Source organism: Gavia stellata, chromosome 18 (assembly GCF_030936135.1).
Source record: "Gavia stellata isolate bGavSte3 chromosome 18, bGavSte3.hap2, whole genome shotgun sequence".
Classification (NCBI taxonomy): domain Eukaryota; kingdom Metazoa; phylum Chordata; class Aves; order Gaviiformes; family Gaviidae; genus Gavia; species Gavia stellata.
Genome location: NC_082611.1, coordinates 20,346,388 through 20,362,317, shown reverse-complemented (window position 1 = coordinate 20,362,317; position 15,930 = coordinate 20,346,388). Strand labels below are relative to the sequence as shown.

The following is a 15,930-nucleotide window of genomic DNA, read 5'->3' as shown; positions in this document are numbered from 1 at the left end:
CCAGATTTCCGCCTGGTGCGTTTCTTGTTTTATTTATTCAAAAGGAAATAAAGAAGTGGCAGAGTGGTGATGTAGGGAGGGGAGGAAGCAGCTCAGGGAAGGCAATGAGTTTTCTTAGAAAGTCCATGAACAGCATGACAACACAGAGGCATCCTGGGTGCAGAATGATAATGGTCCTTCAATCAATCCACAATTGATTTCACATTTCAACTTCAGAGCATCTCAGTAAAAAGCCTTTTGTGAGACGGAGATAGAGAACCAGAATCTGCATTTCAATGGAGACGCTCTGGATGCTCAGCCACCGGATCCATCAGCAGAGCTGGGCTTTCGGCAGGGAAGGAGGAGCCCAGATCTCGGAGGACATCAGTGCCCCATGCCAAGCTACTGCTTGGGCATATTACCTGGGAGGTGAGAACGAGGTGCCCTCACAGCACTAATCAACATCTCACACTGAAGGTCAGGTGGGAAATGGTGTCCTTGCCTTGCAACACGCACATTCACCCAGAGCAGCTACAGGCTAGGACGTGGCTTCAACTCCCTTCTCCTGCAGTCCCATTCCCTGGGACCTTCTGGCACAAGGATTTTCACAGCCATTCTGCTGCCAAGCATTGGGAGCTTGGGGCTAGGACGTGGCTTCAACTCCCTTCTCCTGCAGTCCCATTCCCTGGGACCTTCTGGCACAAGGATTTTCACAGCCATTCTGCTGCCAAGCATTGGGAGCTTGGGGCTGAACAGACTATGAGGGACATCAGAAAATACTGACTTTCTGTTCTTTTGGTCCTATCTGATCTCACGATGGCACAATACTGCCTAAGCAACCAGCAGCCCTGGTTTTAACACCTGGAAGGCTGCTATGGAGGAACACAAATGACATGCTCTTATGTGAAGTGCTCTGTTTTGGTGATGCACAGACCTCTCAACCTATGCTCCAAGCCCAGGGCACACTCACCGAAGGAGACGTCACCAAAGCAGAGGGAAGGTACACTGAAATGAAAAGTCGGTCCGATGACACAGCCCCTGTGAGAACAAAGACAGGCAGAGAAGGCGTTGGTTTGGTTAAAGAGAAATGCAAAGTGTTCAGCTTTCGTTACCGCCCGGAGGGATAAATGCTGGTCTCAGAACCACAGTGGGTTTCAAATCAACCCGTCGCCCTTCTGCTCAGCACGGCATCCATGTGGACAGGAGACAGCCAAAGCAAAGTGGTCAGCAGCTGATAGCTGCTGATGTGCCTTAGGGGGGCACTTGGGGGGCACTTGGGGGCAGGGTATGCCCCCAAGTTGCTGCTGGCCTGATGAAGGACCCTGAACTAGTGATGGCTCCGTGCCTCAGTTTCCCCATCTGTAACGTGATGACACAGAGGTCTCCACGCAGAAGTGGACCCATTGTACTAACTTTTCCAGCTGCAGGTTCTCTGCTTTGGTATTTCTTTGCTGGAACTGGTGTTCCCATGGAGTATATGAACATCTTGTCCTCAGAGCATCTTGATCCACACAATTATTAGGCATGCAGGATTTTGAGGCATGAAGCCAGGGGAGCTCCCAGACACCCACTGGCCACAACAAGAGCAGCAACAGTTCTACACAGCGGACAGCTGAATCTTGGGGGAAAGGATCAGCTTGTCACCAGTGCACCAGCTGACACATCCAAGAGCAACACACGTCTCCAACCACCCAACATGGATGTCCTGAAGACATCATACCCATCCTTAAATTCAGCAGCCAGGCTCCAAACTCCAAAAACTCACCAAAATCCACCAAAATCAGCACTTGGAGCTGCACAACATTCATTAATTTATTTCATGGCTGATGCCAATCAATGCCAGCTCTGCCTCTTAGTTAAAAATCAAGGACCACAGTGAACGCTGCCTTCTAGTTTTAATCACAGGACTGCCACTGGCTCTGTTTGGCACATCAACAGACCCCAGCATCCCGCAGGAGGGACCTGCGTTCATCCGTGGTGTCTCATTTCCAGCATCCCTTTCTAAGCACCAAAGAAACAAGCATTCAGGACCTTGTAAGGTTGGGTTCCAAGTAAGGAAGAATCACCTACGGTTTGGGCATCTTCTGATTGCATAGTCAAAAAGCACTCAAAACCTGACTTTCAGGAGTTTCAATCCAATACTAATTCGCAGTTCTTGGAGCTGAAGCAGTTCCTGAGACTAAGTCAGGGAGCAAATCCCTGATGATGATGAAGTTCCCTCTCCAAGGACCTCACATAATCAGACCTAACCGCCCAAGCCCTAACAGCTTATTTTGGACGGAGCAAAGGGAGCAGGCATGTTTTCCGTCACAGCACTTGCCAGGAGACAATGGAAAACTACCTCCAAACCAACCATGACTGGGGATCACACTGGGAAACTGCGTGAGAAATGCAAGCGGAGAAATGACTGCCATTTCTGCTGAGTGCGCTGTATCTGGGCTCAAGTGAGTTAACCTGAATGACTGCCAGAAGGCTCAGGCAAGGAGCCAACCCGGAGCCCTGTGCACCACAGCTGATAACAGTACAGCTTGTGAGAAAATGGGGGAAAAGGCAGTGGTTTTGGCAACTACCGCGTTTTACAGTAGCATTAAATAATGCACTTGTGAAGGGAGATCAGGGTCCTTGCAGAGCACGAAGGATAACACAAGGTGGGAGAGGAACCACTTCAACACTCATCCCCATTCCTTCCTTTGCAGCCCAGTCTCCCACCAGCCAGCTCACCTCCGTTCAAAAGAACTGGGAGTTTTTCTCCATGGAGGACTAAATCCAGTGCTTAAAACCTCCTGACGAGGGAGGCTCAGCTTGACCTGGTGGGTGGACATCTCAAAGGCCTTTGAAAACAAACAGCTTGAGCTGTGGGGCTGGAGAATGAGAGATAAGGACTGAATAGGGATCCCTGAAACAAAGGCAAGGCAGAAATCAAGGAGGCAGATGACATCTCAGAGCAGAGTGGACTGCAATGGGAATTACTGCTGAGGGATAGGTGTACGGGAGCAGGCGGGGATGCTGGGGTACCCTCAGATGGGCTGCACAGGAGCCACCAGCCAGCAAGGAGGAATACAAGGGTGGGGAAGAAATAAATAAAAAAGGACCAGCAATCCTCTTTCACTGAGACGGACGTGGTTTAGTGGGCGTGGTGGTGTTGGGTTGATGATCTTACAGGTCTTTTCCAAACTTCGTGATTCTGTGATGAGGTCTGCACTGAGCTCAGGGCCGTGCTGGCAGAACGGCGCAGAGCGGCCACAGAGAAGGGGAGGATGTGCTGGGCACCGGGAGACAGGGCATCAGTGGGGGAAAAAGGACCACTTCATCTGGTTGTGGGGAAGCCAGAAGACAACTATCCTGCTGACAGCTCTTTCCTGCCCCAGGAGCAAGGCCATTGCAGGGCAGAGGCAGTGGGCACTACCCAAGAAAAACTGTATTCTACCTGTGATAAGCACATCTTTACAAGCGAAACCTGCCCTTGGCTCAAGGAGAAAGCTGCTTATGCTATAACATCCCATGACCAATTTGGGGGAGGGACAGAAGAGAATAAATTATTTGATTGTGAAATGTTCCCTCTTGATTTCCAAAAAAAGCAGCACTTTCCCTCCAAACACAAAGCCAACATAATTGTTTCTCTACTGAGGTCAACAGACCTACTCACCACTCTTCTCTTGCAAAGTAATAATCTTGTTGTTCTTTTTTATCCATTTCCCTTACCTTACTGGTAAAATCAACTGCAGACTCCTTTTGTTTCTTTACTACCTTGATCTAATGCCTCCCCACAGCAGCCGCCCGGGAGGCTGGCTGCCGAGGAGGCACAGCCAGCCCCAAAGCTCCAGAGCACCCAGCATCAGCTTCCCTGCCTACACCACGTTATCCCGCCAGCCCATGGTTAAGACTAGCTGGGACGAGTTCGCATGCTGCTGTGCTCCTGTGAAGCGAGCTTGGCCTCTCCTGTCATCAGCTTTTTTTTTTCCCCCCTTCTCCCCTTTCCTCGGTGAGGATTATCTTTTCCAAAGGCAGCAGCCCATGGGATGATGCCCAAGTCCTTGTGACAGTACTTGCTGCAGAGCTTCCCGTCTCCCGCATCAGCACTTTTCCGGCTGCAGAAAGAAGGTACTGTAGCACTCGCTGCACAAGAGCCGGGAGGACAGCTTGTCCCAGTGCATTAGCATGAGAAATTATGTTGAGGCTGCTGCTGCTACCCATTTTGTATGGCTTATTAACAGAGGATTTTAAAAACACTGCTTCAGGCTGCAGAATCACCCAGGCTGGCCCCTCTCCAAAGCCCTCTTGGCCCTGCTGGGTGTTCGGTGGGACATCCCAGACCATCTACTGCCCAAAGCTGGTACCATCACACTGTCTGCCATGGCCCAAGGGCGAATGAGCTACCTGTAGCAAGGAGTCACTTCAGCTCCTGGGTACCCGCACAGGGCAGAAGGCATCTCCACACCTTTCCTGTCAAACTTTTTTCCAGCATGGGTAGCCACTTAAAGCCCCAGGGGCCTCACACAGAGATGTCAAAGGGTCACAAAAGGAACCTGCTGCTGCTGAATTCGGTGCAAACAGTGTCCTGGAAAGTTACAGAGCCACCCTGCCTCAACCATGAAGGCAAAGCTGCTTCCCAGAGGAACCCAAGACTTGGAAAGTTAAACTGGGTATTGAGAGCAGAGGAGGCACGGTCATAGGTGGCCAGCAGGTCGAGGGAGGTGATTCTGCCCCTCGGCTCTGGTGAGACCCCCCTGCAGCAATGGGTCCAGCTCTGGGGTCCTCAGCACAACAAGGACATGGACCTTTTGGAGCAGGTCCAGAGGAGGTCACGAAGATCATCAGAGGGCTGGAGCACCTCTCCCATGAGGACAGGCTGGGAGAGTTGGGGTTGGTCAGCCTGCAGAAGAGAAGGCTCCGGGGAGACCTTCCAGTACTTAAAGGGGCTTATAAGAAAGATGGGGACAGACTTTTTAGCAGGGCCTGTTGCGACAGGACAAGGGGCAATGGTCTTAAACTAAAAGAGGGCAGATTCACACTAGATAGAAGGAAGAACTTTTTTACAATGAGCATGGTGAAACACTGGCACAGGTTGCCCAGAGAGACAATTACACTTTCCTGGCTGCTGCAATTGCAAGGTTCAAACTGGAGTCAAGGTGAAAAAGCCTTGGCTCTTAGTGGGGGGGTGCTAGGATCTGAGCCAAGACTAAGACCTTAGACAACCCCTTTTTTCTCTGCTCCATCATAAAACGAGGTAGGGGGGAGATGATTACCCAGAGAGAGATACAGATGTGCCCACCAAGCTCCTATAACCCTCCTCACCTGATAGTCAAGGTCACAGGCTCAGGCGATCCATTCACACTGAAACTGAACTCTTCAGTGAACTGCCCCAGGATGGTGGAACTGAAGGAGATCCGGATCACCTGGAGCCCATCCGGCAAAACGGTGCCCTCCTGGGGGACAAAGGTGAAGCAGGAGCCCAGAGCTGTAGCTGGAGGGACCAAGTTGAAGGAAGCATTGATGGCTCCTCTGTTAAACAGGACCGCCTGCAGCAGCAAGAAAGCAAAATGGAAATACATAAGGAATCTGCCTTTCTTACACAAGGCTGATTTGTCTTCCCGTTAAACAATTAACATCTGTAAAAGGCAGAAGATGCCATGTGCTGCTGCTTGCCAGAAGCCAAAGAAAATGCAACAGGACAAGTTCTGCCTTTGGGTTTTTTCATGCAACGCAGTGATAACTTCATCTAAACAGAGTCACGCTGCGTTTATTCCACTGACACAGAGCAGTCCACTTTGACTTGCAGTGCTCAGCATCACCAAGTTGATTCAGACCCATCCCTAAGAGCAGCAAAGGGCGGTTGCAGCATTACTAGTGGATCATCACACAACTGCTTCTGCTCCAGATGAGCCCGGTCCTGCCAAGGGCAGAACACGTTCAGCTTCCATTGCAGCCAACAAGTTTATTACATGTAGAAGGCACCTCAGACCAGCACTATAACCAACTAAGTGCTCCCCAACTCTGCTACAGCAGAGAATTTAGGGTTCAATTTAGGTTTCTTTTATTTTTTCTTTAATGCGATACTTTCTTAATCTTTGCTCAAACAGACATGTCAGGAAAGGATGAGCGTGAGGTGCATAGCAGCTCCATCTATTCCAAAGAATTTCTCTTTCCTAAATATTCACAGCCACCACCTAAGATTTTACCATTATTAGAATAAACTGCAAATTTAGAATCAAGCTGTATTTTGTTGAATACTCGATCTACTGCCTCTAACAAGTGACACAATCCCACAGCGTTTGTTGAGATTCAGCTCTTTTCATGTTGGGCAAGAAACGCCCGCATCTGCCTGTGAGTACCAGCACGCTGTCAGTCACCTACAAACCTACCCAAAGCAAAGCTGTAGAGTTTCTGATTGCTGCAGGGTGAAATCCTGCCATTTCCATGGACTTAGCTATCTGCTTTGAATTTCTTTTCCCTAATTTTTCTCCTTGCAAAACCTGTCAGAAAAACTGAGACAGAAGCATAGAAACATCCCTTGTCTTTCAATTTTGCAGCTGCTCTTGAAAATATGCATGTATTCAAACTCCACAATGGTAACTTGAAAACTACTCTCTCCTCTCATGTGTTTTACACCTTCGTTACAAATTGCACTTAGGGATCCTACGCTGAGCTGGGGTTTACCTCCAGTCTAGCTGCTTAGGAAAACACTAACAGCATCATCTACTTATTCACATTTTCTCAAGTAATGAAAATAAGAAATTGATAGAGAGAGAATCAATAAAGTAGCAGCATTAAAAATGCACAGAGAGCACAAAATTTTGGTAAGAAAACAACTTAATGTGTCCTTCCCTGCCATAGTCAAGGTTTTGAAAGTGTCTGGCATGATGTATTGCCTCATTTTCTACCTCTTTCGCTTGCGCTTTTTTTTTTGCGGAAGACTTGACACCATTGGGGGGAGGCAAATATATAGAAAGTGCTTTGCTTTATTTCCAGAAATGCTTTGCTCTTTATAGTGCCAGAGATGCACCAAGTCTGAAGTGTGGTGAGGCACTGGTCGGCGAGGGGAAGCACTCCCAGTTTCTTTGCTGGGGACAGCTCTGAGCCAGGAGGCTGCACGGCTTCCCTCCGACTCCCAGGAATCGGTAGGATGCACTTAACTGAAAACTCTTTGCAAGGCACTTGAGTTCAAACACAGTAAATTTGTTCCAGCTGCTTTTTAAGAGCCAGAGTACAAAGGTGCTTTGCATCTAGGGCTGAAACAAAAGCCTCTGGATACTTATCTTTTTGACCCAGCGGTGCCTGGGTCAAGGGGCTTTTTTGCATGAAGTCTCCCAGCTGACCTCAAATGGAGGTTGCCAAAAAGCAGGGACTAGGGCTTCCTAAACATATATACCTTTCAGACCCCATCAAAAGTATCCAGATTGTGTGAAACCCCCCACATTTGGCTATTATGTCAAATATTCCCTGCTCACAACTGCCTGAGTTGCCAGGAATCCCCCAGGTCCACGAGGCTCAGCGTTGCCCCGGGAGCCGTGAGGATCCAGCCCAACCCCTGCGAACCCCTCCTGCTCACCTCATAGCTGTGGGCCGATCCAACGAAAACCTTCCCGATGTCCAGCTGGTCAAAGTTGAAGTGGAGCCGGGGCCCTATGCCTTCCCCCTTGATGCGCAGGGGCAGCCTGGTCTCTCGGCCTGGGGAGAGATTGCCGTTTCAGTACAGTAATTCCCTCTGTTGTCCTGGATTTTCCAGCCTGCCTCAATGCTAGTCCCTGACTCCGGGATGGATGGGACCTGCTCTAGATGCTCTACGAGAGGATACAGGACCCTTCTCGGCCCTCAGGAGATATGCCCTTGGGCTGGTTTCTAATTGCGCACCAACCCCTTGGGCTGGTTTCTAATTTAGCGAACAATCTGCACCCTGAAAAAGCGATGCCGAGTTTAAAACATGATCTCTGAATTTTTTCCCCACGCACTTAGACGAGCTCTGAAACCCATTCAGTGAAGGCACAAAGCTCACGAAACAGAACTGAAGATAAAAATACGCCATCTATACTGGAGACGACAGCACAAGAGCCGAGAAGTACGAGCCCAAGCAAGGCGAAGCTCCCTGCTAAGGGCCATGCGCACATCCGAGTGCTGCCTCGAGCAAGCAGAGCATCTCAGCCACCGCCTGGGCCCAACATACAGCTCCGTACCTGAGAGTGACCCCAAGTCTCACCTCCTGCAGCAGCGCCTGAATAACACAGGGCTTTATGATCTCCAGAGAAGAGAAGCACTCACCTATTCCCACCACGATACCAGAGCTCAGCTTCGTAAAGACACCTTAGCTGAAGCACGCTGAGCAGTTATGGAAAACCAACCTCCTCACCCCTGAGATGAGAGAAGCCATAAACATACCGCGAATACACACATCCCTTGCTGCAAAGGTAACTGAGACCGCAAGGCTCATAGCTAAACTCCAAGATGTTCGTTCTCATCCATAAGTCTGCTAAGCCGACAGAGTGCAGGGTCTTCCTGTCTGAAGGCTCTTCTGAACCACCAGAGCAGCCCAAAGTGCCTGAATCCTAGCTGGAATTTCAGGTTGGGTCTCCCTGCCTTCCCATTCTACTCTGCATGGAAAGCGAGTAGCACAAGGAGGAAGAGAGTGCCCCAGAAGTTGTGTACAACCCTCACTGTAGCTTTTGTGCAAAAATATTCCTCTTGCCTTCAAGTTCCCCTGCTCACTGCTTAGTAAAGAGTAGGGATTGAAGGTTGCTTTTAGAAAAAAAGTCTTCTGCAGAGCTATTCGAGAACATCCAAACTGACTTTTTATTGGAAAGAGCAGCCCAGGTGTGGCAACACAGCAACTAGATCACAACTTGAAAAAACCCTCCTGGAACAGCCTTTTCAACAATTACTGACTTTTTGATCTCGCAACCATGGGATGAGGATGTTTGATAATGTCCAAAGCCAGAAAGGAAGAGCTAGGGAGCTTTTGTTCAATTCAACATTTTTAGCGTGCATCCAGCCAAAGCCCAGCTGACACCAACGATGAGAGTTATGTTCCACAGCTCCGGCGCTAACAGAGGGCTCTGTATTTCTATTTCTCAGACACCGTAAAAGAGGCAGTATTGGGTGCTCACTGTCAAAAGAATTCTCCATCTTGCATCACGTGTGGCTTCATTTTAAAAACTCCAGGTCTAAGCCATGAAACCTCTTGGGAAATGGCAAAGATTGCCAAGTGACAAGCTTGTGTCCATGACCTTGCTGAGACACACGTCCCATGGCCACTGTGATGGAAAAATCAGTGGCAGTTCTTCCCCTTCTGCAGTAGGTCCTCATCCTCTCCTGAAGGTCCAGGGAAACCATCCTTTCTTCTACCCCTACGCTGAACTTGAAACTCTAGGAAATCCCTGAAATCTTGCTCTTCCTCCGTCCAGGTGAACCTCAGAGTGGGCTTTTCCCAAAGGAGGAGCAGCAAACTAAACTACAGGCAGCATTCAGGAGAGCTGAGAGGAAGAAAGACGAGAGTACATCCTCCTCTTTGCTAGCAGCTGGGGCTTTCAGGAGCATCCAGCCTTTCCCCAAGGCCTGGGTACAGCTGCCCTGTGGCCCTGTGATGCTCCCACCATAACGTGTCCCAGAGCACGCAGACCAAGGGCATGGAGGAGCTACAGCCTCCTCATCCTCAATCCCAAATCCACACCTGGTACGAGAATTTGGATCTCAGGAGGAATAATACCTTGGCACGTCATGCAGGGTGTACAATTTGGCACTGCTGCCTTGCTTTCAAATCAAGAGGGGTGTAGGTGGCCCAACAGCACAGCACTTGGTTGCCAAAGTCCTTAACTTCTGCTGCTTTCTGACACTCAGTTTCTTGTTCACAGAACGTCCCCGTGTTTTGTGACTGGTTTTGAACATGATTCTCATCTGACCACGGCAATAAACAGGTTCACATGATGCAGGACAGATCTCTCACAAGGTAAGGGAGTGATTGTCATTTGGGATTTTGCTTCTCCCTGCAAGACTGGCTCAGAAAAGGGTTTTGCAAGCTGCAACCTAACACAGTTCTGTGTGCAGACAAACCTAAAAATGAATTTTAGGTGTCTCAGGCCCCCACCATATGCTTCCTTCCAGCACTCACGAGCTCCAGCTTTATTTGCATGAATAACTAAGAAAGTTCATTTTGAGCTTAAATATTTGCCAAGAGCACATTTCAAACCACTTCTTAACTGCCAGCTTTGCAAGTTGCCCAGTGCTGATTAGTTCTGTAAATCCCCTGATCCAGAAGCATCTGCTAAGCAATTTATGGAGGCACCTGCAAAAAAAGTGGAGGCCAGCAAAGCCCCTTTCCAGTGGGGCGTGAGATCCAGCTGCACAATTCACAGCGCTGCACTGGGGCAAAGCTTCCAAATATTCCCCACGAGGGGCAGGCACGCCATCTGCACATCACGCTCCAAAAAGGGATGTGTGACTGGCACGCCGATGTACGAGGAAGGCAGTCATGCTTCTCAGAGGAACCAAGAAGCAAGATTAATTGACTCCCTAGTTAAAGATCGTTGTTTTCCTCTTTAAAGTCTTTTCGCACCCAGGGACCTTGACTCTGGCACAGCTTCCATCCTGACGACACAGTGGAGCAGCTCTGTTTTGTCACGGATGGGGGGTAGGGGCATCATTTAAATGACCTCGACATCCTTTTCCAAGGAGCCAGTGGAAGAGTTAAGCTCTCCGGAGGGCCCATCAGGGTCTTTCAAAAGCAGGATCCTCTTTCTAAATACAGATCATTTGCCCAGCTCCGTTTCCTGTAACTCCCAGACCAGCTCAAGGCTTGCATGCAAGTAGTTTTCCCATTTCTCTGCAATGAAAAAGCTCTCCTGGCACAACCCCTGGAGATCCCTGCAGCAAAGTGACAGACAGCCCCCCATCACCACAGCAAGAATCCCAGAGCTATGAGCATAGCACTGAGCAAGGAATCCCTTGGGAGCAACTTCTTAAATCAATCCTTGCCTTCCACAGCTCTAACAACTGCAGCTGGTGGGCAGGAAGACAGTTTGCTAACACAAGCCCTCTGTAATTACTGTAGGTGGCATTTGCCAAGTAAACCCTGCGCAATTACTGTATAAATAAAAAGCTGTTTCATGACATTTGTGTCTGTCAGCTTGGAGCGGTAAGGAAAGCAACAAAGCAGCTGGGTTAGTGATTTCAGCACCCTCCAAAACAGGAGCCTGGGTGCTGGAGAGCCACGGGTCTCGCACCTCTTCCATGGGGAAAACCATCATGTTCCCTGGAGGGAAATCTGACAGCCATGTCCCACTCAAAAAACACCTTAAGCAGCACCGTGCAGAGATGCAGAGGAAGGACAAGGTAACCTGAACCACGCAGCCTGCTGCAAGCATTCCCTGCCCCGTGCTAGCACAGCAAAGGGATCACCTCTGAAGGGCAAAGATGGTATAACTCGGGTGGGTCAACAATAACTGCTCCCAGAAGAAGACCTGACAGCACTTCCGTAACACAGGATGGGCATAAAGCTTGTCTAGCAGACTGCTCGGACTCCAATTTCCAGGGAAGGCGTTCACTCTGCTGAGTACAGCAAGGCCTGTGCAACGCTACCCGTATGCACCATAGACTCCGAGCCATGAGGTGACAATTCCCAGGCAGGGAGAGAAGCGTGGACTAGCCAGAAGCGGTCCTTTCGCAGACACGCCGTGCTCAGCAGGGCTCCGTCACCTGAGGTCTGGCAGCATCTGAGGAGCGGGAGGTGATCCAGGGTCTGGGAGCACATTTGTAACTCAACTCCTGCTGCCTCAGGAGTCTGATGATGCATCCGTGTAATAAAGACTCATCTGGGAAGGAAATGGTCTATAGGGGCTTAGTGCTCGTCCACAAAAGCTGTTCTGCTGTGTCCTTCTTTGGCATTCCCAGGCACCTCACAGCAGAGGAAACGCTGGCAAACCCATGGCATGAAAGCTTATCCCTTCACTGCTTTGGTTGTCTGGGATCAATGATCCAAGCTCATAGCCAGACATCCCGAGGGCTGGCCGCAGATAGGAGACCACCTGGAAACTGCAGGGACAGCGGGCATGTGCCAGCACCGCCCTGCAGACCACCCACCCTTCCCAGCAACTACACGAGAACTGAGGGGGCTGGAAGACTAGTTGTGCCTCGCCTTGACCATAGGTAACAGAAGCAGGAGAAAGGAGCTGTACCTGAGATGTCACAGTAGACTGCTTGTTGATACACTCTGGCTTCTCGGGGTTTAAAGACCACCTTGATTTCAGCCGAAGAATTTGGCCAGACATCTCCCTCCTAAAACAGAAGCAGACCATTTATCTTCCAACGTTACATGTCTTGTTTTCAAGCCCAGCCCTGTAGCCTATATTTAGAGCATCAGTGAGGAGCAAGGAGCAAGCAACACTTGTCAACAAAATTTTTAAGAGAGTTTGGAAGCAGCTGCAAAAACTAAGCCCCTTACCTTTACTGGCACCTGGTAGAAGCATTTTGTTAAATTAGGGCTATAACAAAGCAACCAAACTGGCAATCAAACTCCAGCGAATCAAGCAGGATTTCTTCAAAGGTGCTAGCCAGTCTACGGAAACAGGACCTCTCTCCTGCAGACCTTCCCGTATATCCCTGTATCACTATGGCTACGTGAACACTTCTGCTGAGATCAGAAGAGATTTAGCAAATCAAATGGATTTTTCCATTCTTAGTTATGAAAGTTTTGCCTCTTCTCCCCTTCACCCGTACATGTATTTAAATATATAACGTACTCCGGTGAGTTGGGGCGCTCAGCAGAACAAGCCCTCCCACCTGGGGATCAATGAAGAACAGAGTCCTTGTCGATGGCTGCTTCTGCCCCGTGCCGTGAACAGTCAGCCAGCACATAGGTTACAAAAGATCTGAGAATGAAATTGAGAGTTGGATGTGACCTGATTACCTCTGCAAGGTGCATGTGCTCCTGGTTCCCTGAACACAGGCTCCAACAATAAGAGATGGGATTTGCTTATAGCTCCACACCTCTTTCAACCAAAAATCAAACAGTTCTTTCCCCTGTCATGCTCAGAGATTGAAGTCTGGGCCATGCCACCAGTGCTTCTGCAAGGGTCTGCCGCTTCCTTGGGGTCTTCTCGCTCTACTTCACCCCCAAAGAGTCCTGGCACTGGTGCCCAGTCCCAGGGAGCATAAATATTCAATAACTATAATACTTCCCATCGACTTAGCACTTATAGCTCAAAGGACAGTCCCCACAAAAATTAAAGGGCTGTGACATGGTGAGTTATTGGGCTGCAGCTGCAAATAATTCCCTAATGCACAGCCTGCTCGGAGTCAACAGAACAGACGGAAGAACAGGCAGAGAGAACAGTTGCGAACACCAACCACCCATCACCACCACAATAATAAGAAAAGGGAAGTCTGAAAGCATAAAGTCACTTGGATTCCTCTCAAAACCTAGAGCAAACACATTTGCCAGACCAAATGTACTTCGTGTTTCCCCCCAGCAAGCGACTGGATGAAGATGAAGCCGCCTTCTATGACGACACGCTTGCTTGAGGAAGCAAGATGGGGACATCAGCCTGCAACCCACAGTCAGCGTGCCAGGTGTCAGAGCCTTTGGGTCCCACAGGGATGCCACATGGACTGAGCACCCACAGAATTATCTCAGATTTGCAGGAATAAAAGCATTCCGGGTGCTCCAAACAACAGAAGCTCTGCTACGCCTGGAGCTTGCCTAAGCTGAGGCACTGAGAAAAACCGCTCGGATGATAGATTTCCCTGGCTTGGCTAATTAGAATTGAGTAACTCGGCAGTGCGCATCACCCAGCAGCTCCCTGTGTGTTCAACAGACTGAATTCAGTGGTCTCACCCTGGGCAGAGCATCCCTGGGGAGGGGGCATGCACTAGGCAGCTGCTGGCATTTGCTTCAAGCCCAACGCCTGTAGCTGAACACAGATCTCAGCTCACCGGCGTTCTACGCTTCTCCTTAAAGGGTGCTGCATGGGCTGAGCTGCCCAGCGGCACCGTCTGATCCTCCAGCTGCTGTGATCCTCTGCCCAGAGAGCTGCAGAGAGCCCTCATTCCTGCACAGCAAACAGTGCCTTGCCAGCACCATCAGCTATGCAAACACTTGCTGCTGCTATGCTGAAGCGGTGGTGATCTTTGACGTCTTCATCTTAGAGAGGGGCAGAAAGCAGGGGAGGATAGCACATCCTGAGCCTTAAAACCAAAACACAGGCATGCACTAAAAGAGGACTTCAGCAAGGAGTGGGAGTGAAGAGAGCCCAATTTCAGAACAACCACCCACATCACACCAAGGGGAAGTCTCCATTTGCTCCACAGAGCCCCACGGGCCAGACAGCAAAGCCGGGAGAAGGTATTTGAATGAGACAGGACAGAACCAGAGAGGCTGAGGGTGAAAACTCATGCCAGGATTTGACTGGAGGTCTGCAAGCAGGCTTACGAGGGCTGTGCACAGCCAGACTACCAGGGGCACGCAGCTTAGAGTTTGTGCTGGCTGTCAGACGGACGATGCCTACCGTAAACCGAGCATCCCATTTGCTGGGACGGCGTTACTGCTTTCAAGACTTTGGGACCTATCTGAAAAAGCAGAGTGAGATTTATACCATGTCGCCATTTAGTGCGATACTGGCTGCTCTAAAGCAGGAGCTCATACGAACAGGTTCCATAGAGCCAAATCATTCCTGGGAAACTCAGACAGCATCCTTCCCTCCACCGAGGCCAGGAAACAAACTTCTCTGAGCCTAACGCAGCAATATCAGTCTTTCACGTCAACGATCTGACAAAGTACTCTTTGCTCTGCTCTGGCAGTCAGACAGACAGATACTCTGCATGCCTGAGCCCCTAACGTGACTTGCACGGCAACAATCCTGACTGCAGCGGTGAATATGCACAGGGAGACATTGTGACTACAGCAGGGAGAGGGGAATAGAAAGAGAACTTCATAAAAAAATTCAGTAAATCTCACTACCCCATTTTACAGCACACCAAAATGGAGGCACAGCAAGGCTTTCACTCACCGCAGAGTCCACCCAGGCTACTGCAGGACTTCCAATGCTCCTCTCAGGGCAGCAAAACCTTCCAGGAGCTCCCCTGGCAGGGCAGCACCGTTAGCCCCAGGCGCTCCACCGAGGTTCCAACATACAGAAGGAATAAGGGCTGAATCCTCAAGGCCTGAATGCCTCAAGTGTTCAGGAGAGATGTGGGAGTATTCACACTATATAAACTTTCTATCTCTAACTTGGATCATCTACAGGGAGCCTCGGGCTACAATGCCTACATCCCATTGAGTGCAGAAGCTGAACTGCCCAGGTTCTCCACCACCCCGGGACACCTGAGGTTTGTGTCAAGGGCAGGCAACGGGGAAACCCCTCCGCCCCAGAGTAACATAAAAACCTTTGATAGTCCTCACGCCACTCCGGTGGTGTACTAGCCCCAGGAGTGCACGACTACACGCTATTTCATAGTCCAGAGAGCAGCCTCTGCACATGCCCTGGGCTCTCTGCAGGCACCGAGCTCCATACCAAGGGCTGCCCCTCAGAGGAATCCCTTCGGGTCTTCGCGGCTTTGGATTAACCTGGTTTGGGACAACAACGCCCACACTTAGCCTGTTCTCAGGGGGCACTGCCTCTTGCCACGAAACTGCCTTGTGCAATACTAAGTCCGCTTCAATAGCCTTTCTCTCTCTCTCCACCATAGGACTCGTCCCCATTCAACTCTTGCCCCCACCTAACCCCCGTCCCCCTGCCCCCCGTAGCACACACATCTGTAACAGGCACCAGGTAGCCGGACGCTGGCAGAGCCAGCAGCGATACCCTGCCTCCCGCTGCGTGCCAGGCCTTGCACCCAGCAGGGCATCTCAGATCAGCTCCTGCGGAGAAAACCATGCCCACCTCCATCTTTGCAGAAGGTACTTGGAAACCAGCTCGCAGATGAAGGCTGGCAGGGAGCTGGCTACCCCAGCCAGGACTCGCTGTCCAA

The 15,930-nt window shown here is 50.2% G+C and overlaps 1 protein-coding gene across 1 annotated transcript in view; it reads right to left on the bottom strand.

The window, feature by feature from the left end:
- LOC132318654 (hydrocephalus-inducing protein homolog) overlaps positions 1–15,930 on the bottom strand; it is a 147,464-nt gene that overhangs the window by 91,089 nt on the left and 40,445 nt on the right. Inside the window, exons 9-12 of the mRNA XM_059826627.1 lie at positions 12,141–12,240; positions 7,529–7,647; positions 5,275–5,498; positions 950–1,017 (exon numbers count right to left, since the gene is read on the bottom strand). Of these exons, the coding sequence (XP_059682610.1) occupies positions 950–1,017; positions 5,275–5,498; positions 7,529–7,647; positions 12,141–12,240 (511 nt within the window). The remainder of the gene's footprint in view (positions 1–949; positions 1,018–5,274; positions 5,499–7,528; positions 7,648–12,140; positions 12,241–15,930) is intronic.